Here is a 27,426-nt window from a genome sequence, read left to right as displayed (position 1 = left end):
CAGTTTGGAATTATTTATAAAAGCATGATCTGATATTATTATTATTTTACAGGATTTATATAGCGCCAACAGTTTGCTCAGCGCTTTACAATATAATGGTAGGCAATACAGCAACAATACAGTTCAATACAAGAGGGAAAGGAGGGCCCTGATCCTGGGAGTTTACAATCTAGGAGACCAAGGATCCCTCTTGTATTGAGTTGTATTGTTGTTGTATTGTCTCCCGTTATATTGTAAAGCGCTGAGCAAACTGTTGGCGCTATATAAATCCTGTATAATAATAAAAATAATATCAGATCATGCTTTTATAAATAATTGATATAGTCAGATTACTTGTCCAGTTTTAACAGAGATGGAAGGTAAGGATTAGGACCTGGCTGTCAACTGGCTTTCATTTAATTTTCCAATAAACATTTTATGGTGAAAGTAATTGAATTGATGCAAAGAAATCTTCACAAATTCCACATATCTAATTGCTTAAAGGCACGTGTCGACGGGCTTTTGTTTGCTTCAAGCAATTTTGCATTCCCATGCAAGTCTATGGTAATGCAAAATCCACTTCAAGCAGGTCAAGTGCAAGTCAAAAGGAGGTCAAATGCATGTGACAATAAATTCTGAACAATCTCAGAAGTGCCTCAAGCTGATTTCAAACTGATGCCATTGGCACAAGCTCAAAATTTTTTCAAACAGACAAATATTCAGCTCCACACAACTCTGATAGTGTAATGCTGATTTGACACTTTGTGTAGGTGTAGCAATAGTAGTTTGATATATTATGTACCTTGTTGGTTTAAAATACTAAACATTCAGTGGCTTGCATCTCCATTTAGAAGGCACTAGTATAGCCTGTGCAAGAGATAATTACTGTGGGTTACTACCCTCCACCCTTTTTAGTTAAAATGAACCTACCACTAAAAGCTGGCTTACACATATGCAAATTTGATTCCTTTTGAACTGCATCCAATCCGCATGACATGTGAAAGAACATTGCTTTCTATTGTGCCTGTTCACATATGTCCATTGCAGCCAGAGTGCGGATTCAGTGCAAATTAAAAAAAAAAGTAGTCCCTTCAGTTTTCTGAACAGTGCAGTCGGCTCAGGTGCAAAGTCCATTGACTTCTATGGGAACGCTTCTGAATCGCACATGTCATTCCGTTGTGAACAGGATAAAATCCTGACCTGATCTAACTCTGACCTGCTCCTGATCTAAACCTGACCTGAAATCCTGAACAACTACTTTGTCAATTAGCTATGAAAACAGAGCTTAAGAAAACACTAGCAGCAAAATAGTTATGGAACGAAGGCAGCAAAAAGCCAAGATAAGATTACAGATGGTATATATATTGAAGGTATATATACATGTTTGTAATTCTAACAAGAAAAAGACATTATTTATAAATATCTTTTTTCTAGTTTGACCTTTGTTAACCTCCCTGGCGGTATGATTATTTCAGATTTTTGGTGCTGAAAGCGGTACCATTTTTTTGCATGGAAATATGTATTTTTTTTATTGTAGGCTGTAATTTTTAGGAAAAACTCACTGAAATCTGTCCGAACAAGAGTCTAGTAAACATCCCGGGTATGATAAAATTTGAAACACAAAATCATAAATTATAATTTAATAAATAATCATAAAAATAATATAAAAATAATAAAAAATTTAATTCAATAATATAATCAAACCAAAAACACTGAAATGTGAAATATAGCACCAAGTTCGCACATTGCTGAGCTCAGTCGCAAAATCGTTTTCAGTGTCTGATGACGAATTTCCCCCACGAATCATTATCACTCAATTCTGTAAGTGGTTCTGATTTACTATCGCTGTTCTCTAGCTGATCTAAACCGCTTTTGACCTAAAGGGACACTTTTTGGACGCCATGGACATTTCTCAGTTTCCAGGCAGAAAGAACAGACAAAATGCAGGCAGGGCGCAGGACAAAGCACTAGGGACAATATGTATGTGAAATAGGTTGAAACAGCAATGTTTTACTGTGTAAAATGAAAAAAAAAAATAATGACATTTTTTAAAATTTTTAAATTTCCCGACGCCAGCGGCGGCGGCGCCCGTACGTCCCGACGTCACAGGGACAGGACACAGAAGCCGGATGCCGGCATCGGCCGGGGGAGATGGCCGGGGACGCTGCAGGGGACACATCGTGGGAGCGCAGGGTAAGGTAAGTGAAGAACACATGCCGGAGCAGTGCCGCATGGTATTCCCGAGTGTAGCTCGGGGTTACCGCTTTTGGTACTGAAATGTTACCCCGAGCTACACTCGGGAATACCGCCAAGGAGGTTAAAGTGATTCTAAAGGTTGTGGTTTGGAGAAAAAAAAACATGTTATACTTACCTGCTCTGTGCAGTGGTTTTGCACAGAGCAGCCCCAATCCTCTTCTTTTTGAGTCCTGGCCCCTGCTGAGTGCCCCCAGTTAGCACCTCTTGCTACGGGGGCTCTTCAGCAGGCTCTCTCCCGAGCCACGCTCCTGTGAATGGACATTGTCCATTCACACACAGAGCGTGGCTCATCCCTTCTCTCCTCATTGGCTCACTGGCTCTGATTGACAGCCATTGATGCTGTGTTAGCCAGTGAGGAGAGAGAGACCTGGAAGAGCCGCTGCTCTCATGCACATTGCTGGATCGAGATGGGGCTCAGGTATGAGGGAGGGCACTGCACCCAGAGGGTTTTTTACCTTAATGCATAGAGTGCATAAAGGTAAAAAAAATCTTCTGCCTTTAAACCACTTTAATTTTTAATCAAATTGTAGATAAAATCAGCAAATTTTATCTATTTTTTTTTTTACTCCTTTTGTGTAAAATAATTAAATATTAGGCGCAAAGCATAGATAGGTTGTTCACAAATAAAATATATGGGTTTTTTTCAGTGCTCTAAAAAATCAGCAAATGAAAACAGAAAACAAAAAATAAGGTTATACTCTATATGAGTCCTTAAAGCCCAAATCCAGGCAAAAAAAAAAGTTTTCTCAAGCAGTCGAGTTATGCCGCACTGCACGGGTTCACTGCTCGTTTTGTCTAGGGGTGAGGAGAAAGCTTATATTCACCTGATTCTCTGCTCCACCAGCAAATGGTGCTCCCCCACGATCCAGCAGTGGACTGTTCCTGCTATGCTCTTGCCCAGAGCAGGTCTGTGTGTGTGATGCCATCAGGAACAGTCCACTGCAAAAGACCACTAGACTGTGGAGGACAGGAGCCACAGGAACCCTTCTTGTTTGGGGACAGTGGGTGGAAGCATATCTCGGTTCTCCAATCCCCTAGACCAGGGGTGTCCAACCCGCAGCCCATGAGAGTTCAGCTTGTGGCCCAGGCATGTCTGGAGAGATGCCATGCAAGCATAAAATTCATGGTGGATGGCAGGGACAAGCTAGACACAGGAACGTATGGAGGAACGCGAGGGATGTCATGCAAGCGTAGCAGGCGCTTCAGCTGGCACTGAGAATACATGGACTTCCAATAGCGCCAAGCAAGTAAATGCCGCATGGCTCTATCTAGAGTGTTTGCTGGGGTGGTCTGTGCTCCCCCGCAGATTTCAGCTGTTCCCTCCCAAAGCCCCCCACCCACAACCTCCCCACAGAGCATCATATGCTCTGTGGAGAGATACAGGGGCAGGAGCCCTGGGGGGGGTGCAGCCCACCCTAGCACCCCCCTAGATACAACCATATGGCTGCATGCTGCCCTCTTTTACTTTTATAATAAATATTACAATAAAATAAAGTTTTATTACTCAGGTATATCTATATCAGTGATCTGCCCGACTTTTTCTGTTCATCAGCTATCCTTATTATTAGTGTATTTTATGTGTGGCTCAGGACAATTCCTCTTCTTCCAATGTGGCCTAGGAAGGCCAAAAGGTTGGACACCCCTGTCCTAGAAAAAATGAGCAGTTAACCCATGCAATGCAGACACAGCCCCACTGCATGGGAAAACTTTTTTAAAACTTTGGGCTTTAAAAAAAAATCAAAACATATGACTGTTCAGGGCCAAATAAGGGTTATTAGGGCTTAAGTAGGTAGAATTTTCATTATAAAATTAATTAAATACATGTTTTTTCACTTGCGAGTTTGCTAGAACTGATATAATGTGGGAATCAAGGAGCATTGCATTTGAGCTGCAGATAAAAAGTGAATAAAAAACATTTTCTACATTTCTTGTTACTGGCTAATTATGAATAAGGCCTGCAAACAATGTTTACAGACATACCAGAGCCATTGTCAGCTTCCTTGAGAGACAGACCAGGATCTTGCTTTCAGTCCCAGTGGTTTCAGTTAGTAGCCACAGTGGTTAAGGGAGCTTTGGAAATACAAGGTACCTTTTGAAGTATTCATATGGGGTTTATGAGCTGCTTACTATTCCCAAGTCATCAACTTGTTTAATAATTTATCATCCTTTTTTATTGTAGCTGTCCTGTGGTATACTCTATAGCAGGGGTCTCCAATCTTTCCAAAGTGCCAGTTTACTGTCCTTCTGAATTTAGGGGAGCCTGATTGTGGCCAGTGGTGGTAGAAAATGTCCCAGTCCCAGCATCAGTGATAGCAAACAATGTCTCAGGCATAATGCATGTGGTCAGTAGGATGAGGGATATTGCCCCATCATTGGTGTCAGTGGGAGGACTAGTGCCCCATCACTGATATTAGTGGGAGGAATAGTGCCCCATTGTTGGTGTCAGTTGCAGGAATTAAGCCCCACTGTTGGTGTTAGTGTGAAGAATAGTGCCTCAAATCAGTGGGAGCAATAGTGCCCCAAGGGCGTTAACAAAACGAGCAAAGGGCTACAGTTTGGAGACCACTGAACTAGAGCATGTGGTCTCTGCCATTACAGAGCATTTCATAATTGGCATCCCATACCCTGCGCCACTTCTTTGCCTTTCCCTTCATATAAACTTGCTATGTTAGCAGAGCCAACCTCTTGAATTAATGGGGGGAAGCTAGCTAGAGCACATTTTAGATTTTTTTTCGATGATGTTCAGCTTGTCCTTGCCTTAATCACGCCAGTTTGCATACTACTGAAATCCATCAATGAGCAAATACTGGACTCACTTAATCCTAGTACCGGTGCAGGCTCTGGCTCGCCAACATGTATGGAGGAAAAAGAGATGATGGTCCCACACCAGAGACTTAGTAAAAGATACAAATCCTTTATTCTTCTAAAACTGGGACAAACAGCACAGCGGACTGAGAAGCTGTTAACGCGTTTCACACAATTAGGTGCTTAGTTATACCAGAGAGGCGATCAGAAGTGCTATTCCTTATAATCACCAACCCACAGGATACCACCTGTGTCAATTAGCACTCCTGATGCTACTAATAGCCCACAATATCACCTAACCATTAATGAGTTTAACTGCAAGTCCTTATATATAATATATAGTATATAGCACATACAGTAAAATGCACTGCAAGAGTCTTTCATATGGGGAACAGCCACCATAAATAAACCAAAGATGGTTCTGCTAATATGGAATAGTGGGACAGCAGTACAGGCATTATAATGGACAAATACTAACCTCAGTGTTGGTTGAGTTTTTTATTTTTTAATTTGTTGCTTGCTATACTGTTTGCCACTATATTGCTTTTGTTTTAAACCTTTCCAAGAGATTGGGGTTATATAAGCCATTCAGTCTACAAATAAGATTCATGTTTCTGTTTACATTATATTATTCTATTTTTTTCCACAAATCCTTCTGTCTTCTTGTCACTTCCTCTAGATCGTGCAGATAGTGCTGTTTGTACAAGCGGTATATTCTGTCTCTTTGTTTAGTAGTAGAAGGTTTTGTCTGTCTGTGCTGTTTTATGTTGACCACAAGTTCACTTACATGAAGCAGTGAGAAAAAAACAGTTGACATTTACTGCCAGGTTTTTATTTCCTCACAATGCTAAGGGCTTTTGAATGTCTTTTTATGCTCTTTATTTTCTCTCTTTCCATATTACAGCTGTGGAAGAGCCCAAACAAATGAAGCCAGAGATAGGGAGTGAACGGGCAATGGTCCTGGACCGTTTAGCCAGCAATGTGGCAAAAAGAAAGAGTTCTATGCCCCAGAAGTTTACTGGTAAGAGACATGGCAATTCAAAGTTAACCCCAGTCCAAACTGTTTAATGTGTTTTGTATATAGAGGAAAGGGTTAAAACTCTGTTTTCTGGTTTTATTGCTGCCCAAGGCCTTGTAAGGGAGTTTTTCCTCTACTTCTTGTCCCAACAACAGCAGGATGCAGACAACATTGAAAAGCTGATTGCGGTTTCGTCCTTTCCCTTTCTACTAAGAGAGTGTTCTTTATTTCTTGAAGATATCTCTATACCTCCTCTCCTGGTGATAATAATGTCACCAAGGTAGGAAGGAAAGGACAATTTCCCCAACAAGGTCATAGAGAGTATTAAAAACTGACAGATATTTTACCCCTCTCCCACTTTATCCAAAACAAAAAAAAAAAAAAAAGTTTTTTGGCTAAACCTAACATTTAAGGTATCAATACATGGGCATGAATGGTTCTCTGTGTTTGGTGACTGTTTGACTGGATGTGTGCCAAGAAAATATAATCAGATGAACATTCAATATACATTTTTGTTTATCAGACAGCAGGCTACATAAAGGGATCTACAAATAACCTCAGATTTTGCTTAAAATGTATGATTTAGCAACATTTTCCTTTTTATGTGTACAACTGGCAGTATGAAGGTCCAGTTGTTTTTCCCAGATTTATGGGTTTATCAATCAAGACATGATACAGGCAAATGTCTGATTGTTATTTAAAAGGTTCCAATGAAAAAAAAAGCATCCAAGAGGTGTTGGTGCTTTGATATGAGTTCATACAAAGTTGTAAGAGGACAAACACGTTCAGAGAGCTCACTGACTCAGGTCAGCCTGCTCACAACAGACTGGGCTACCCTCTTGTGGGTATTCAGCAGGTTACCAGAAAAAACATGCACCAAGGGACAGAGTGCCAGACTAAATGTTAACAGAGTCCTATTCATTTTTTGTTTTTACACTAAAAGAACAGCCAACACACTTTTCGGGGCCAGAGAAACCCCCTTCATCAGTTAAAATAAGAGTCTTCAATGGTCTAAAATAGGACTTTCCTGTGTGAATCTATGTATAAAAAGCTAATTTCTAGGAGAGTTACTAGCCAGTAGCATATGCATGAGCAATCAAGATCTCCAGGTTGGAAAATTTGGGATTCTGGCCTATAGTCCTCCTCTCCCACTTTCTCAGTACCCTTCCCAAAACTTGAGAATTTACGTGTCCACTCACAGCATTAAAAAAAGAATGCATACAACAAGAACCAATCAGGTAAAAAGCCTCCTTAATGCACTCCTTGATCAATTCCCACCGCAAGATTATACCTCTAGGTCAGTGGTCGGCAAGCCGCGGCTCGCGAGCCACATGCGGCTCTTTACACACTTCAGTGCGGCTCTTCTGTGTGCCGGGCGCTCGCTCCCCTCCCTCCTCTCGGGCGGCCGCCCCAAAAGTCAGGACTCTGCAGCTAGCCCAACAATGGGCAAACTACGGCCCGGCGGACCTTTTAATCCGGCCCTCGGAGCGTGGCAAACATTGGCTGTCAGGATGTAGGCGGGGCAGCGTGACGAACTCCTCTCACAGTCCGCCCTGAAGACTGGAACGGCGCGGGAACACGGCGAGAGGAACGCGCGGAGCAAAGGTAAGTGAATTGACACAATATGGGGAATGAATTACTATAGGGGGGATGAATTACTATGGGGGATGAATTACTATAGGGGGGATGAATTACTATATGGGGGATGAATTACTATGGGGGATGAATTACTATATGGGGGATTAATTACTATGGGGGATGAATTACTATATGGGGGATGAATTACTATGGGGGATGAATTACTATATGGGGGATGAATTACTATGGGGGATGAATTACTATATGGGGGATGTATTACTATATGGGGGATGAATTACTATGGGGGATGAATTACTATGGGGGATGAATTACTATATGGGGGATGAATTACTATGGGGGATGAATTACTATATGGGGGATGAATTACTATGGGGGATGAATTACTATATGGGGGATGAATTACTATGGGGGATGAATTACTATAGGGGGGATGAATTACTATGGGGGATGAATTACTATGGGGGATGAATTACTATATGGGGGATGAATTACTATGGGGGATGAATTACTATATGGGGGATGAATTACTATGGGGGATGAATTACTATATGGGGGATGTATTTTCAGTTTTAAAAATGTGGCTCTCAAAATAAATTTCAATCGTGGTTTTGGCGAGATTTGGCTCAGTTGAAAAAAAAGGTTGCCCACCACTGCTCTAGGTAATTAATTAGGAAAAAGATTTACAAATATTTTTCACAACAGAGCAAAACTACAGAATACTGTATTACGCACACAAAACCTCCTTCTGTGCCCAAAGAGTACCAAGAGTACATGAGAATTTTTGGTTCTGCTGGATCAAAGTCACATCCCTCTCTGAATCTTGTGTATGCAATGGCTATGCATGACCCTCACAATGCTGCCTGTCTGCTTGAGTAATGTGTGCAAGTGATTGCCTGGAGTTAGAGACAGGAGATCCCCTAGCACCTCTCCCCCCCCCCCCTCCTAAATTATACCTTCCTGAGATACTATTCCGACCCTCTAAGTTTTCACATCACCTTCCCTGGACCTTTTCCATATTTATTGTCTCTATACCATTCGCATTCAACTTGGATCCCCATACCTCTATGCACACTACCTTGCCCCTCTTCTATTTTGTACTAAACTGTGGGATTTAACCCATCAGGGGTATTGAATTAAAATTCATGGAGGTCCGATTAGTAACATTTTCTTCCAGCAGAGGTACGAATCGCATTTTCTTCATCGTAGCCCAGGTGTGCATTTTCTGCTGGGAAAAAGTCCTGGCACCTTTTTTAAAATGCGGTCACATGGAAACTGCATGGTACATGTGTGTCATTCCATTTCCATGTGCGGGAGACTGCACCAAGTATTTCAGTGCGTTTAAGAGTTAATGGTACTCCGGCACGTTTTCTGTGCAGCACTGCATTTTGTGTGCGGCTGCATGGCTCCCTTTACATCTCCTCCACCACAGCACTGCCCCCCTTCACATATAACCCCCACAGCACTGCCATCCTTTACATCACCCCCCCACACACACCCAGCACTGCCTTCCTTTACATGACTCCCCACACAGAGCACTGCCCCCCTTTACATCACCCCCACACTACAGCACGACCTCCCTTTACATGGCCCCACACACACAGCACTGCCCCTTTTACATGACTGTCCACATGCAGCACTGCCCCCCTTTACATGACACCCCCCACACACACACACCTCGCTGCCCCCCTTCACATCACTCCCCCCCCCACACACAGCACTGCCCTTCCTTTACACATAACTCCCTTACACACACAGCACTGCACCCCTGTACATGACCCCCCCTGCACATACAGAACTTTCCCTCTTTATATGACCCGCCACACACATGAACCCTTTACATGAACCCACACACACAGCGCTGCCCCCCTTTACATGATCCCCCACATAGAACATACACAGCACCCCCCCCCCTTTTCATCGCACCCCCCCCCTTTACATCACCCCCCACAGCAGCACTAACCCCCCTTAATATCACCCCCACAACCCCATCCTTCACAAGTTCACAGCCATGTCCTTTGCTCCCTTCACTTTCCTACCTTACACAGAGGGAGAGTGGGAGGTGGGACAATGCTGGACTGAAGGTGGGAGGCATAACAGCACTGGATGGAGGGTGGGAGCTGCTGGGTTACATTTTCATTTTAACAAGCTGGTGATTGGTTGCTAGGACCGCCTCCTGTATCCTAGCAGACACTCACCTCCTGATTACCCTGAACATTTAATTCAGGCATCTGCCGCTCCCAGTCTCCATGCAGTGCTGCTCCTGCCTTCAGTCCAGAATTGTCCCACCTCCAGCCATCCACTCTGCTCTGTTAATGACAGCAGCGGAGGCTGGGGGAAAATCGACTGCTAAAAGGCGTGATTGTGGCGATCCAGATAGGTCAGTGGCTTGGTCCGGATCCAGACCTTGGTCCGTCACTTAGTGATGCCTAATATTTACCTTCATGTTCCATGTGCATGTGCCTTTTGTGTAAATACAGAGTTTATTTTTAAAATATCCATAAACTGCCTTAGATTGGAAAGAGATGCACCAATTATTATTATTATTATTATTACTACGAGTTTATATAGCGCCAAAGGGTTTGCTCAGCGCTGTACAATAGGGGGGACAATACATGGCACAGTACAACAACAACAAACAATGTACGAGGGGTAAGAGGGCCCTACTCTTACGAGCTTACAATCTAGGGGATCACTTGTGACAATAGCAACCATCAGATAGAAATTGGTTGGCAGCTGTGGGTATTGTGCTTTGTTCTTGCTCTTTGCCTTAATAAATATAAACGTTTCCCTTTCTAAGGTTTATATTTGTTGCCTAGCTTCAAACTTCAGTTACTACTGACTCTGCCTCTCCCGGGGTTTTCCCCATGGTGCTTATAGGTGCCTGGGTTTCACAACCTCTTTCCAGCAGTATAGAGGCGTCATCATGCAGTGTAAAATGGGGTCTGTTTGTTTTCGGTGGCAAAAAGTAAATCGTGTGCTTAGCCAAGCTTGAATTCTGAAAAGGGAAGGATTTACCAAACCAGGAAATTTGCACTTATGTTTCTCAGTTGTAAATTAAGAAAATATTTTTAAAAAGACAGTAAATATCAGGGGAGGTACTGTATATATGTATGGTGTTTTTTCTAGATGCTCTCAATACAGAGTAATTTGTATTTGGGACTATTTCTTTCTTTCTTAAAACTGTACATGTAATTAGTTGTAGAACAGACAGGAAAGCAGGCAGTGGGGTCTAACAAACATGATTCTCGTAAGCTACTATGGTGTGTACTATAAGAAAACATTAAATAAAGTGGATATATATATACAGCCAACAGGTTAACGAAATATCACCGGGTGTTTGATAAAAATGAAAATATATACAATGAAATATAAATCAAATGAGCTGGTGTATGAAATATTAAATAAATAAGTGGGTCGCCTACACTATACACATACTCCTACTAGTGTGTCAAAATAAATAAAAAAGCAAGGTGTCGCGCTCCACTGTCAATAATGATATATAAACATTCATTAATAAAAACTTTTAATTAATAAAAACTTTTAATTAACTACATTTGGAAAAATAACATATTTACTATTGCCTATCTTGCCAGACCTGTCCTCCCTGAAACTACTTTCATTTTGTTTGCTAGGGGAGCCCAGAATTAGCTCATAAGTTCTGCCCACTCACACTAGACCCCACTACCTCAAAAAGCAAGGTGTGGTGCTCCACTATCAATAATGATATATAAACATGCATTAATAATTTAAAAAAAAAAAAAAAAATATATATATATATATATATATGGATTAAATTAAATAAATGACATTAAATAAATAAAATGAGTGAACAAGTCCAACATTAATTCAGCAGCCTAATATTACAATCACGCTGGTGCTGCATGCATGTCTTTGAATAATCTGTGATTTTGATGTGTCTTCTAATGGTGTAATACAAAGCAAACAATGTATAGTCCACCAGTCTTAAATAATGTGCTCCTTCACCAGTTGTGCTCTCACCTGACGTATATGACCATACCGTTACGTGAGGTCATAAAAGCTTGTGTCCCTTTAATTAGACTCAAAGGTGAACAAATGGATTCATTCATCTATCCATCCATCTGGGAAACAGGGATATATCCATTTGTTCACCTTTGAGTCCAATTAAAGGGACACACGCTTTTATGACCTCACGTAACGGTATGGTCATATACGTCAGGTGAGAGCACAACTGGTGAAGGAGCACATTATTTAAGACTGGTGGACTATACATTGTTTGCTTTGTATTACACTATTAGAAGACACATCAAAATCACGGATTATTCAAAGACATGCATGCAGCACCAGCGTGATTGTAATATTAGGCTGCTGAATTAATGTTGGACTTATTCACTCATTTTATTTATTTAATTTAATGTCATTTATTTAATTTAATCCATATATATACATTTTTTTTCTTAATTATTAATGAATGTTTATATATCATTATTGATAGTGGAGCACCACACCTTGCTTTTTGAGGTAGTGGGGTCTAGTGTGAGTGGGCAGAAGTTATGAGCTAATTCTGGGCTCCCCTAGCAAACAAAATGAAAGTAGTTTCAGGGAGGACAGGTCTGGCAAGATAGGTAATAGTAAATATGTTATTTTTCCAAATGTAGTTTAATAAAAGTCTTTGCAAAATGTTCATCTGATCAGATACATCAGATGTATTGATAAACTGGTAAATTCAATCTACAACAAAAAGTTTTGTAGTAAATAAGCAAAACAGTCAAAACCATAATTTCCCAACTAAACTATTATTTTTGACACTTTATAAATAGACTGTAAAGCTATAGGAGGTATATAGTTATGTCTTCTTCTCTGTTTATAGGAATTATCTTATTAATGTATTGTTTCTTCAGCATGCTGACCTTTTTTGCTTGTAGCTGACAACAGAATGTCATTATCATATATGTTACAATATCTTCCTTCCCCTTTCCCCTCTTGAGTTTTTTTATTTTTTTTTTTTCAGATGAAAGATTTCATACATAACACAAAACAAATTGTCTGGTCTATAGTTTTTTTTTCCAAATTTGTCTCTGCTTTTGTCATTGCCATCTTTTATGTTCTACTTTGTGTACAGCACTGAGCAAACCCTTTGGCGCTATATAAACTCGATGTAATGTAATCTATCAGTTGTTGAGACACCTATGTACATGCTTGACGACAGGTTCCCTTTAATTTCAGTGAGCCTGTTCAAGAACAGAAAAGACTTCTGGATATCTAGCAGTTTTACTTGGCTGGCCTGTACAAGAATGTTTTATACACTGGATTTCTAACATAAAATACAGAACTCTGGTATTCCTTTTCTTGGAATTACATGTGTTCCCCTCCTCTTTCTCTATAAAAAATAACCCATTTCCTGTGAGCCTAGGCCGGGTGTCGGCAAACCGCGGCTCCGGAGCCGCATGCGGCTCTTTTTCACAGCATGCGGCTCCGGAGCACACTGCCCACCAGGTGACAGGCAATAGGGTCGGCAAGCCGCGGCTCTTTTAATGCAGCTCTTCTGTGTGCCGGGCACCCGCTGGCAAACATTGGCTGTCAGGATGTAGGCGGGGCAGCGTGACGAACTCCTCTCCTCTCACAGTCCGCCCTGAAGACCAGAACGGCGCGGGAACACAGCGAGAGGAACGCGCGGAGCAAAGGTAAGTGAATTGACACAATATGGGGAATGAATTACTATAGGGGGGATGAATTACTATATGGGGAATGAATTACTATGGGGGATGAATTACTATATGGGGGATGAATTACTATGGGGGATGAATTACTATGGGGGATGAATTACTATATGGGGGATGAATTACTATGGGGGATGAATTACTATGGGGGATGAATTACTATGGGGGATGAATTACTATATGGGGGATGAATTACTATGGGGGATGAATTACTATGGGGGATGAATTACTATATGGGGGATGAATTACTATGGGGGATGAATTACTATATGGGGGATGAATTACTATGGGGGATGAATTACTATGGGGGATGAATTACTATATGGGGGATGAATTACTATGGGGGATGAATTACTATATGGGGGATTAATTACTATATGGGGGATGAATTACTATATGGGGGATGAATTACTATGGGGGATTAATTACTATGGGGGATGAATTACTATATCGGGGGATGAATTACTATATCGGGGGATTAATTACTATGGGGGATGAATTACTATGGGGGATGAATTACTATATGGGGGATGAATTACTATATGGGGGATGAATTACTATGGGGGATGAATTACTATAGGGGGGATGAATTACTATGGGGGATGAATTACTATATGGGGGATGAATTACTATATGGGGGATGAATTACTATGGGGGATGAATTACTATGGGGGATGAAGTACTATGGGGGATGAATTACTATATGGGGGATTAATTACTATGCTTACTATGGGGGAATATTACTATACTTACTATGGATGACACATACACATCATTCATCTACTCTTGGTCCGGCCCCCGGGTCCAATATATGAACCCATTGCGGCCCTCAAGTCAAAAAGTTTGCCCACCCCTGCCCTAGGACAAAGCTATCCCCTTTTGAAATAGCTTACTTGTATACATTTTCAAGGGGGGCATGGCCTGAAGTCTTTCTACCTCTGCACATACCCAGTGAAATCTTAATTCTAGGTCATGTAAAGAAAATGTGTCTGTAGTTGAAATCGGTTTGATACTGACTTCCTCCCACTGCACAAAGCTGATGGAATAATCAATGTCAGTGAGGTTAGACATTATGTGCTCTGATATCTACACTTTACAGAGCTAAAAGGAGAAGAATCAGGTCTAGCAGTTAACAGAAAAAGGGAAGAGGTGTATTTCACTGGTTGCAGCATTTGTAGATAAGGTATGGCAATATGAGTATCTTACAGGGGAACTCAAGGCATCAGTCAGGAGAGATAACAAGATGTGTTTTTTTAAACAGAATGCCAGGCAAAAATCGTTACCTCTGGCTGTCACATAAAGTATATATCTTTACTGTCTCCTACAGCTTTGAGCATCCACTGTATGCGTCTATGGTTGAACTGGATGGACTTTTGTCTTTTCTCAGCCAGACTATGTAACTGACTAACTATGTATGCATAGTTATCCTCTTCATCATCTACCAAACCAGAGAGAGAGATATAAATTTGCCCTTGCACAAACCATATGGAATATAAAGTTCAGTTTTGGGCACTTGTTCACAAAAAAAAATATTGGGGAACTGGAGAAGGTGCAGAGAAGGGCAACCAAACTGATAAGGCACAGAGGAGCTCAGCTATGAGAAAAGATTTGAGGAGCTGAATTTATCCTCTCTTGAGAAGAGGAGATTAAGGGGGGGATAAGATCAACATGTATAAATACATATATATGTATTACCACATATGTATTACCACTGCTCAAGGTGGAGAGACTCCCAATATCCAAACATAACTCCTCCTGTAGGTTCTAGCCTAGTTCGTGTGCTGCATAGGTGAGAACAAAGGACGTCCGATTGGCTGCACTCCAAACAATCCACTTTATTGAACCAAGATTAAACCAATACAGACAGGAAATACAGTGGGGGACTAGAAGGTAAGCAGGTTTCATGCTAAACACAGCGCTCATTCATTACCATGTGAAAGATTAAGGTCTATCTCTGGATTGTTTGGAGTGCAGCCGATCAGTCGTCCTTTGTTCTCATATATAAATACATAAGTGGTCCATAGAGTGAACTTGGCTATTCACTTTCACGTTGTTACAGAGGACGTCTGGAGACAAAGAGATTTAACCTTCATATATGGAAAGGCTTCTTCACACTGCACTGGGACCAGTGGCTGTGTCTATACATTTGCTGCTTCTCAGTAGACATGAATAGTGCATCCTGCGCAGGAAAACATGGCCCTTCACACGGATATACACTTAGGTTTGCCAATGTGACCAAGGCCTTTACTGTTCAAAATGGCTTTTTCCTGTTTATCTGGAGTTCTGCTTTTACATACAGTAGCATTTTTAATGTTAAAAATTATAGACCGCGCTTTAAAAAGTTAAAGGAAACCATTCCTGCCATTACTGACTGCAAATGTTTAGTGCCTGGTTTGCATGCTGACCCTCTGGCGTCAATACTGTAAATAATTGAGCTAAACCTATTATATAGATAAAGATGTCAGACTTTGCTCTGAATGCATATTAGGTAAAGAGAACTTTAGGAACTGTGCCCAAAAAAAAGGCTGCCAGAGGGAAAAGTGCTAGCCACCAGCCACGCCTGTGGTCTCTGTGCAGAAAACAAATGCCAGTTCTACTACGCTTGAGAGTGGGCCTGAAGATAACAGTTAGGGATTGAGGAGTTAGTTCCCGTCCATGGGATGGGTCGGGGACGCCCCCACATGTCACAAGCTGACACCTTATTATTTAAGTGAGGATGCAGAAAACAGTCTTGCTGGCTCTAAGAGGCAAGTCCTTAAAACGCGTTAGTCTGTTGGATGTCCTATTGCCCTGTCATGTGACATGACGAATCGTGGATTGGACTTTGCTGTTTCTATATGATGATTTTTTTATATATTTGCCAGTTTGTGAGTATAATACTTACCAATTTTATACAAATAAAAATATGTTTTAAGGATAATGCAGTAAGCCAGTGCGCCCTCTGTTTTGCTTTATGGTTACTGTGGTCTCCATGCAGCTGATCTTTCCGACTTACCTTGCCTTAATCTGCACTGTGTCTCTGTGTGGAGGCAGCCATTTTGGCAAAGGCAGGGCTTTTGCTTCCTCATGTCGTAGCCTCCAGCAAGAACTACAGTAAGTGGCGCGGCAGTGACATCACCAAATCTCACTCCAAATTTTATGATGCTAGCAGTCAGAGGCAGCATACTGCAGAAATAACAGCTATAAGGCTTTGTGCACACCTAAATACAAGGAAGTGCACTGTTTTTATCTGTAATTCCTCCTGAAATATAAGTCAATTTTTTCAGGTTCCTCTTTAGACTCAAATAAAATGTCTACATTTTCCCTATAACATAGCAAATCCTCACTTTTTGAGTTTGGTTCCACTTTAACCTCCCTGGCGGTATTCCTGAGTGTAGCTCGGGGTAAACTTTCAGTACCAAAAGCGGTAACCCCGAGCTACACTCGGGATTACCCTGCAGCGTTGCCCTGGGATCCCTGTTTCACTTACCTTGTACTTCACTCCCGCGATGTCCCCCCTGCAGCGTTCCCGGCCATCTCCTCCAGCCGATGCCAGCATCCGTCTTCTGGGTTCTGGTCCCTGCGAATGTCGGGACGTACGGTGGACGGAACTGGCGGGAAATTCAAAAATTTTAAAAGTGACATTCACTCAATACACTAAAATCACATAGTATAACATTACTGTATCAAGCCATTTCACATACATTTTGCCCCGAGTGCTTTGTCCTGTGCCCTGCCTGCATTCTTACTGTTCTTTCTGCCTTGAAACTGAGAAAAGTCCATGGCGTCCAAAAAGCGTCCCTTTAGGTCAAAAGCAGTTTTAGACCAGCTAGAGAACAGCGATAGTAAATCAGAACCACTTGCAGAATTGAGTGATAATGATTCGTGGGGAAATTCGTCATCAGACACTGAAAACGTTTTTACGACTAAGCTCAGTGATGTGCGCACTTAGCGTTATATTTCAAATTTCAGTGTTTTTGGTTTGATTATATTATTGAATTAAATTTATTATTATATTATTATTTTTTATGATTATTTATCATATTATAATTTATGATTTTGTGTTTCAAATTTTATCATACCCGGGATGTTTACTAGACTCTTGTTCGGACAGATTTCAGTGAGTTATTCCTAAAAATTACAGGCCTACAATAAAAAAACGACATATTTCCATGCAAAAAAATGTACCGCTTTGAGCACAGAAATATGGACATAAATAGACCGCTAGGGAGGTTAAGGGTCAATGACTCTAAAAAATCTTAAAGCTGGGGATCATAACAGCCAGGCAAATAGCATTGTCAGAAATGTTCAATGTCCTTGTATTTTTCTTAGGAAACTTTGAATAGTAATGAAATAAAAGACAGTTCTCCATTTTAAGGCTTATGCCAGAGTTGGCCTTACATATGCCTAGGCCTGATTCCTTTAGTCAGTTGCCTAAATGTGTCTGTAACAATAATTACCGTATTTTTCGCACCATAAGACGCACTTTTTTCCCCCCAAAAAAGGGGGGAAAATGTCAGTGCGTCTTATGGAGCGAATATGGAGCGGCCGGTCCGGTATTTCCACTGCCGCCGTGTCAGAATACCGGGCCGGCCGCTCAGCTCTATAGCGGGACCTTATAGAGATGACTGCTGACCTTTGGGGAGGGGGGGGGAGCGGGTTCCTGAATTTGACAGGTACCCGCTCCCACTTCCGTGGAGTTGTTCTTTCATCTTACCCGTTCCTCTATCCAGCGGCGCGGTCTTCCCGGCTTCTGTAGTGTGGCATGACAGCCGGGTGCCAAGTGCGCATGCGCAGGAAGCGGTGCTTTTTGTGAATGGTAAGGCGGCACCTGGGACACATGACAGATCCCAGAAGCCGCCGGACCAATCACAAAGCGCAAGTGCTTCTCGCTCATGCGCACTGGGCACCCGGCTGTCATGCCGAGCGCCATTACAGAAGCCGGGAAGACAGCGCGCGGCTGGATCAAGGAACAGGTAAGATGAAAGAACAACTCCGCGGAAGTGGGAGCGGGTACCTGTCAAATTCAGGTACCCGCTCCCCCCCCTCCCCAAAGGTCGGCAGTCATCCCCTGTACTATCCACAGTCTCTGGTCATCCCTGTGCTGTCCGCAGTCTCTGGTCATCCCTGTGCTGTCCGCAGTCTCTGGTCATCCCTGTGCTGTGTCCGCAGTCTCTGGTCATCCCTGTGCTGTGTACGCAGTCTCTGGTCATCCCTGTGCTGTGTCCGCAGTCTCTGGTCATCCCTGTACTGTGTCCGCAGTCTCTGGTCATCCCCTGCATTGTGTCCGCAGTCTCTGGTCATCTCCTGCACTGTGTCCGCAGTCTCTGGTCATCTCCTGTACTGTGTCCGCAGTCTCTGGTCATCTCCTGTACTGTGTCCGCAGTCTCTGGTCATCTCCTGTACTGTGTCTGCAGTCTCTGGTCACCTCCTGTCCTGTGTCCGCAGTCTCTGGTCATCTCCTGTACTGTGTCCGCAGTCTCTGGTCATTTCCTGTACTGTGTCCGCAGTCTCTGGTCATCTCCTGTACTGTGTTCGCAGTCTGGTCATCTCCTGTACTGTGTCCGCAGTCTCTGGTCATCTCCTGTACTGTGTCCGCAGTCTCTGGTCATCTCCTGTACTGTGTCTGCAGTCTCTGGTCATCTCCTGTACTGTGGCCGCAGTCTCTGGTCATTTCCTGTACTGTGGCCGCAGTCTCTGGTCATCCCCTGAACTGTGTCCGCAGTCTCTGGTCATCTCCTGTACTGTGTCCGCAGTCTCTGGTCATCTCCTGTACTGTGTCCGCAGTCTCTGGTCATCTCCTGTACTATGTCTGCAGTCCATTAGTTCAGAATTTTTTTTTCCTGTTTTCTGCCTCTAAAACCTAGGTGCGTCTTATGGTCAGGTGCGTCTTATGGAGTGAAAAATACGGTAATATATGTTCGCTTTGTGAACAAATCAGAAAAAAACAGTTTTTACATGACCTATATTTGGGATAAATTTTAGACAGCAACTCCAAAATAACATAATGGAAGAAAGAACCATCAGGCTGGCTATACATTAATAATTGTTTTGTTCAACCAGTGGATTAAATGGAAAAAAATCCTGATTCCCTCTTCCACATTTGAGGTGGACAGAGCGATCACTCCCGCTGTGCTATTGTGTTCTGATGGAGGGAAGCCTTCCCTGCCATCAGAATACAATGATCAAAGCTATTGCCAACAGATTGGTTGTGCACAACCAGCCTAGGGAAAAAACCAACATGCCGGTTGAACACAAGTTAATCGATAGATCGACTTGTATACAACCAACCTGCCCACATATGGATTGAAATTCGGCCAGTCCCTGCTGAATCGGCAGAATTTCAACATATGTATTGCCCCCCCCCCCACTGAGCTAAAAGTATAAATAATATTATTATCTTAAATGAAAGTGAAAGACATATGAAAATGTGGCACACGAACATTAAACTTTTCACAGAGAATAAAAAGAAAAACAAATTAAAAATTGTCTGAAATTTAATAGCGCTGGCGTAATAATACGACCGACCTGGTTGTAGCTGTCAGGGGCTGCTGCATAATCTTCTTTTGATCTGACGGGCTCTTGAGGTGTGAGGTTTCTGAAATCAATCTTTCTGTTTCACATTTACACAGCAGTAAAATCTATTGCAAGGGGGAAAGGTGTGAATGTGATATTTTTATTGCTAGGGGATGAAGTGAAGACATTGGGTTAGGCTGCGTGCGTTCTGTCTGTTACATCAGCCTTAGAAAAAAAAAAAAAAGCTCTTTACATTGTAAGACAAGTAAGCAGACAGCTGTGCATATGCAGAACTGTTCTGTAATCCAGACGTACCTTTTATCTTTCTGAGGAGGGAAATTTGCTTTTAACAGCAACATGGGAGGAGATGTGTTCACTGGACCTTATGTCGCACGTTGATAACTTTGATCAAAACTGCTAGCAGGCTCTAAACCAGTGGTTCTCAACCTTCCTAATGCCACGACCCTTTAATACAGTTCCTCCTGTTGTGGTGACCCCCAACCATAAAATTATTTACTCAGTAATTATAATTCATGAAGTGTCGTTTTACCTCCAATACTGCTGCTTTCAACACAGTAGCTGCTTTTAACAGAGTAGCTGCTTTCAACACAGCAGCTGCTTTTAACAGAGTAGCTGCTTTCAACACAGCAGCTGCTTTCTACACAGTAGCTGCTCTTTACACATCGGAAATATGTGTTTTCCAATGGTCTCAGGCGGCCCCTATGAAAGGGTTGTTCGACCCCCAAAGGGGTCGCGACCCACAGGTTGAGAACCACTGCTCTAAACACATCATACACAAAGACACAATATCATGCCTTCATGGATTCAGAAAAAAAAAATACACACATACACTATAAAAAAATAAAAAATATTCACGCCAGTTGTGAGTCTTTTGTCGCAGCACTTTTGCAGGCATATTTTATGCCATTTACTTATTACTTTCTTTATTTGTGATATATGTCACTTTTTTAAGGGATGCATGTATGTTGTCTCACTATTTTTTTCAGTGTGTGATGTTTATTTCTCCTTATATATATTTTTGCATATTATCACAATATTGTCCTTTTTTGATGAGTATATTTCTTTTATTAGGATTTATTTGAGATTTAATATTTATGCACTAATTATGCCATTTAAGTGTATTTAGGTACTGTGTATAGAAGCGCAACACCATTTTCTTTTTATGTTTGCAATGTATTCTGGTTTATAGCCAGGTGATAGCAACTTCCTGATCTTTATTTTTATTTTTATTTTGAGTAGCGCAGGTGGTTTACATACTACACATACACTATATTGCCAAAAGTATTGGGACGCCTGCCTTTACATGAACTTTAATGGCATCCGAGTCATAGGTGTCCTTTTATGACACAGAGGATAGCTGTGATTCAGAGGATTGCAGCTATTCTCTGGTCATTCACAGTTTATAACACTCAGGAGAACATGTTCAGCTCTTCACTGGAGATCTGTGTTCTCCCTCCAGATTCTCCAGCCCAGAGATGGAGAATCGGAGGGACCGCAAACTAAGCAGAGATAATTTACCTCTGCTTAGTAAACTGATCTTTTCCTGTAATCTTGCGAGATTATAGTAAAATCAGCCATTTTCCAGCATTTGTAGACCGTTCTCCAGCGTTTGTAGACCGTTCTCCCTTCGTTTGGAGAACTGATCTACATATGCTTCATAAACGGCATTCACAGGAGAACTGTGTTGTCTGAGAATGCCGGAGAACTGAGCAGCGATCTATTACTGCTGGTTCATAAACGGACACCTAAGACTGGGATGCCATTAAAGTTCATGTGCGTGTTAAGGCAGATGTCACAATACTTTTGGAAATATAGGAGACATATATATATATATATATATACAGTTGTGACCAAAATTATTCAACCCCCAATGCTGTAAAGGGGTTTAGGGACTATAGTGTACATTTGGAATTGTATTCAGAATCAAATCCTACAAGGACGTTGTAACTACCCAAATGCAACTAAAATGACATCAATTGTTTATGTAATACAGTAGTAAATGGTTCTTATGTGGTTTCTTCATTGCCACAATTATTCAACCCCTTAAAGACTACCACTCTGAAGAACAGAGGTTCATACAGGTGCTTTCCATCAGGTATTGAAAACACCTGTGGATGTCACCGAGCAGCAATCAAGCATAATAAGCACCAATTAGGCAGCTTTAAAATGACTGTGATACTCAGCTCCTTCTAGACATTTACTGGTGTGGTTACAAACATGGTGAAGGCAAGAGAATGGTCCAGGAAGACAAGAGAAGAGGTGATTTCTCTTCACAGGAAGGGCAATGGCTATAAGAAGATTGCAAAGATGTTAAACATACCAAGAGACACCTTAGGAAGCATCATTCGCAAATTCAAGGCAAAGGGCACTGTTGAAACGCTACCTGGTCGTGGCAGAAAGAAGATGCTGACTTCGACTGCTGTGCGCTACCTGAAGCGTAGAGTGGAGAGAAGTCCCCGTGTGACTGCTGAGGAACTGAGAAAAGATTTGTCAGATGTGGGTACAGAAGTTTCAGCCCAGACAATAAGACGCACACTGCGTAATGAAGGCCTCCGTGCCAGAACTCCCAGGCGTACCCCCTTGCTGTCTCCAAAGAATAAGAAGAGTCGACTGCAGTATGCCAAAAGCCATGTGGACAAACCACAAAAGTTGTGGGATAGTGTTCTGTGGACTGATGAAACAAAATTAGAACTGTTTGGGCCCATGGATCAACGCTATGTTTGGAGGAGGAAGAACAAGGCCTATGATGAAAAGAACACCTTGCCTACTGTGAAGCATGGTGGAGGGTCAATCATGCTTTGGGGCTGTTTTGCTTCTGCAGGTACAGGGAAGCTTCAGCGTGTGCAAGGTACCATGAATTCTCTTCAGTACCAGGAGATATTGGATGGAAACGTGATGCAGTCCGTCACACACCTGAGGCTTGGGAGACGTTGGACCTTTCAACAGGACAATGATCCCAAGCATACCTCCAAGTCCACTAGAGCATGGTTGCAGAGGAAAGGCTGGAACATTTTGGAGTGGCCATCGCAGTCACCAGACTTAAATCCGATTGAGAACCTCTGGTGGGACTTAAAGAAAGCAGTTGCAGTGCGCAAGCCTAAGAATGTGACTGAACTGGAGGCCTTTGCCCATGAAGAATGGGCGAAGATACCCGTAGATCGCTGCAAGACACTTGTGTCAAGCTATGCTTCACGTTTAAAAGCTGTTATAACTGTAAAAGGATGCTGTACTAAGTACTAAGATTGAATGTCACTTGGGGGTTGAATAAAACTGATAATGCTGTGAGCACAGAAAAGACATTTGTGGTTATTTCATTATAACTGTTATGTTATATTTGTCTGACCTACAAGTGCCTCTTTAATGTAAATGTAAGCAAGATGACTGAATGATCAAAAGCAATGTCAAACTGGCCAAAACACTCAATTTCAGTGGGGGTTGAATAATTTTGGTCACAACTGTATATAAAAGGAGCTTTGGCTTCTTTAATACAGTGAGCTGCCGTTGTGAGAAGAGCTACCATTACTGAAAGTTTATTGAGTTACTCTTTCCTGGTTAAGGAATTCTATCACCTTCTACACATAAGGCAGCCTGTGATCTCTCATTTGGAGGAAGGTAATTAGATTGCATGAAATGCAATCTCTGTGCAATAGCTCTTCCCCTTTGATTGATAACGGTAAATTATCTCAAGGTGCTAAACATGCATAGCAAATATAGTAATTAGCATTTCTGCAAAGTTATAACAAGCAATTCAGCTATCATTACTTGCAGTTCAAAAGTGACAGGCGTCCTATAGCAAAAATGCTATGTATGTGTTTCACAAACTGGAGTTTAAGTCCTCATGCACACTGGACGTTTTTGGCTGTTTTTGGCTTTTGACATTTTTTTCTACATCCAGTAAACCCCCCAGCATGTTATCTTATGTATCCATGCACACATAGACTGTAATCAACATTTTTTGGCTGGAAAAAAAACCCAGGGCTAGTGGGTTTCTAGAGTTTTTTAGCTGTAAAAACACGATAAAATGCTGCTAAACTGCATTTTTGGACTTTTTTTGACCCCAAGAATTTTTTTGGTGGTTAAAAAACTGCTAAGAACATTAAAAACCACAAATGTGGAAAAACGCCGCTAATCGTGGCTAAACGCTAATGCAAAAACGCTAAAAAAAGCTGAAAAACTGTGACTTTACACAGCTAACGTTACCAGCGTTACCATGTGCATGAGGGCTAAAACTGGGGGGCTGCCATTGCTTGCTTCTGTCTGAAAATTCAAGTTGTTTGGCTGTCCCTGGCTTTAATATTTGATGAAATGAGAAGAAATCTATCCAAAGTGGGGAAAATCTCTTTTTAGAAAATTGTCATGAAAACAAGTGTCTTCATTGGAAGGATGTCCCTTCCTGTTTTGTGACAATTCAAAAATTCTGTATTTTGCATCATTTTCTGTGATGATAGTGGACACAAGGACTAACAGAGATTTGATCCCATTAACAGGTATAAAGCCAGCAATACCAACCTGACCCTATTCTACTTAAAACTAAACAAAAAAGAAAAGTTCTCTTTTAGATATACCTTAAAAAAATCTTTGCTTGTCAAAATTACCAGGTTCATTTTAATGAAGAAGTACAGACACAGCTCTTTTGTCTGTATTTCTGTGGATCACAGGAGTGCAGCTCGTTCTGCACTCCTGTAACCCGTTTTCAGCTGACAGTGGGCTGAAGCTCACTGTTGGCTGACGTTACTCAGCCGGTCCAGGCTAGGAAAAGAGCCCGTCGGGCATTTTTCGCGGATCTTCTCGTTTATTTTGTATCGGTCATGCTGGAAAATCCACGAAAAACGGCCGTTTTTGTGGACATTGGTGGCAGCATTGGCAACGGCACCGACCGATTTTTCGTTTATCGGCCAACAATTCGGCCGATAAACGGCCTGTCTATGGCCAGCCTTAGCCTGAGAGCCTGAGCCACCCACTCCCTGCTCTCCACAACCTAGCACTCCAGTGAGAATGGGGGGGGGGGCAGCAAAGCAGACAGCGTTGACTGACAGTCACCACTCTCTTCTCAGAACGGCTGTGAGAACTCGGCGATCAATGGTCATGTGACCAATGAGTTCTCAAACTTAGAGCTGGTGGAGGACAGATGCAGCATCAGACCAATGCTGCATCTACCTAGGTAAGTATGATTTAAAAAAAAAAATCCATACTTCTCTTTTAATGAAGATCTCCACAAACATCATACATATCTTCCTTTTACTTCCTTACCATTCAGTTTAGGCATCAAAAGTGAAAGGAAAGCCTTGTGTAAACTACTGAAAAAGTAACTGGAATTGTATCTTACACAGGGCTATGGACTCCCCTGTGATAGCACTAAGTTACCTTGCACTGTCACGTGGGTTTGTCATATGCTACTCATCACCCAGAGGTTCCATTTTTTTTTTCTTTGGGCCTGACAATGAATGGAGCTGTGAGGAAATGAAGGAACAATACGTATATGCTCCTGACACAAACCACTTAACCATTGATGAAACTGAAATGTTGCTTGCTAAAGGACCCTGGATAGGACATGGACCACTATAGCCCAATCCTGTTCTGCACTGCTGCCATTTACACACATTTGTGCATCTGCTTCTTTATCAGAGACTTAGCAAAGTACTGTCATTCCCCAGAGTTGTTGAGCGAGCCATATTTCTGAGACCTGAGTTCAAAAGATCACGTAGATCTGTGGTCGTGAAACTTTATAAACAAAGGGCCAGATTACTGTCGCTCAGACTTCAGGAGGGCCAGGCTGTGGCCAGTGAGAGTAGAAAATGCCCCAGTATCAGTGGAAGTAGACAATATCTCAGGCTTGGTGGTCAGTAGGAGGAGGAATAGTGCACCAATGTTGGTGTCAGTGGGAGGAATAGTGCCTAAACGTTGGTGTCAGTGGGAGGAATAGTGCCCCATCGTTGGTGTCAGTGGAAGAAATGGTGCCTCATTGTTGGTATCAGTGGAAGGAATGGTGCCTCATTTTTGGTATCAGTGGAAGGAATGGTGCCTCATTGTTTGTATCAGTGGAAGGAATGGTGCCTCATTGTTGGTATCAGTGGAAGAAATGGTGCCTCATTGTTGGTATCAGCGGAAGAAATGGTGCCTCATTGTTGGTATCAGTGGAAGGAATGGTGCCTCATTGTTGGTATCAGTGGAAGGAATGGTGCCTCATTGTTGGTGTCAGTGGATGGAATGGTGCCTCATGCCTGTGGAAGTAACAGAGTCTCGTATCAGTGGTAGAACAGTGTTTCAAGGGCTGGATAAAGGCATGCAAAATAATAAATAACAGGTGGGGACAGTGCCTCTGGACCAATAGCACACCAAAGGAAAAAATATATATAACCATAAAGCAAGAGATATATAAAGAAGAGCAGCTATCTCCATACCATAGTAACATTGTACTACTTGCATGTGATCGCTGTGGCCCTTCACAGCTAGACACACTTGTATACAATGGATGGCATGAAAGGAAGCCATCCATTGAATACAACTGTCATGTGACCTGCTGTGATTAGTCACAGCAGGTCATATGGTACTGGCAATGGAGCCGGTACACAGATCTGTCATCAGCTGTGTCTGAGGTACACGGACGGTGACAGATCGCGCCGCAGAGTGCACTGCGCATGCCTGAAAGGACGCCATATGACATCCACCCGGAGGGACGAGCTGTTCACCCGGCCGCCATCTGGCTATAGGCCGGGCGTCAACTGGTTAAAGAAGAAGTATTGCTTTATGGACACAAATGTTTGCTCTTTTTAGTTATGGAAACTTTTTCACATATATATTTTTGTTGAATTGTGATCAATTTATGTGTCATATTTATTTACAATATCTGGCATTTTATTTATTCACAATACATAATTCACCTGTTTGGAGATATAATAATTTGAAGAGCGCTGCTCTCTTTTTGTCAAAGGCATGCAAAAGGCTGCATTTTGGAGACCACTGATTTAGATAGAACAGGAAAGGGCAAAAACCTTTAACAGGTTATTTTTTCTTCCTGTGTCCTGCTGGGGAGAATTTGATTTATTTCTTGTCCTAGAGACGCTAAAGGAAATTATATTTTATTAGATTTCAGTCCCTGTGACAGTCATTACAAATAAAAGGATGAATCTCCCCAGAAGGGACAAAGCAACTAGAACCTGTTGGTGTTTAATCCTTCCCCACTTCAAAATCCAAAACTAAAGAAAAGTGACTTTTACATACACTTTAATGTCTGAGAGTGAATCAGATTACAAGATTAGCTCTGAATATTTGTAAAACTATTAAAAGTCATTAGAACAGCAGAGGTGCTAATCAGCCCTTTTATCAGCAGTCAGCAGAACCCGATGTGGAAAGGTTATTGAGTCATAAATCTTTTAATGAGAGCAAAGTGACACTCATTACAGTGTATCTCATAGCACCGGTGCCATTGCTCCTGGAAAATATGACTTTTTGCCAATTTTGTTTCACTAACAAGAAATCTTTTGGTACATGTGCTACCTTAATGAAGAATAACTAGTCTGAAAGACATTATGTGGAGAGGAAAGGACTAATTAT

At 42.0% G+C, this 27,426-nt stretch overlaps 1 protein-coding gene across 1 annotated transcript in view; it reads left to right on the top strand.

Moving 5' to 3' along the window:
* The window catches only part of IKZF3 (IKAROS family zinc finger 3), an 89,822-nt gene that overhangs the window by 47,514 nt on the left and 14,882 nt on the right, over positions 1-27,426 (top strand). The window contains exon 8 of the mRNA XM_089674697.1: positions 5,945-6,061. Coding sequence (XP_089530823.1) covers positions 5,945-6,061 — 117 coding nt within the window. The remainder of the gene's footprint in view (positions 1-5,944; positions 6,062-27,426) is intronic.

Source organism: Staurois parvus, unplaced genomic scaffold, assembly GCF_062004578.1.
Source record: "Staurois parvus isolate SC_StPar_1 unplaced genomic scaffold, SC_StPar_1.0 ptg000151l, whole genome shotgun sequence".
In the NCBI taxonomy this organism is placed as follows: domain Eukaryota; kingdom Metazoa; phylum Chordata; class Amphibia; order Anura; family Ranidae; genus Staurois; species Staurois parvus.
This window is presented reverse-complemented; position numbering and strand designations above follow the sequence as displayed.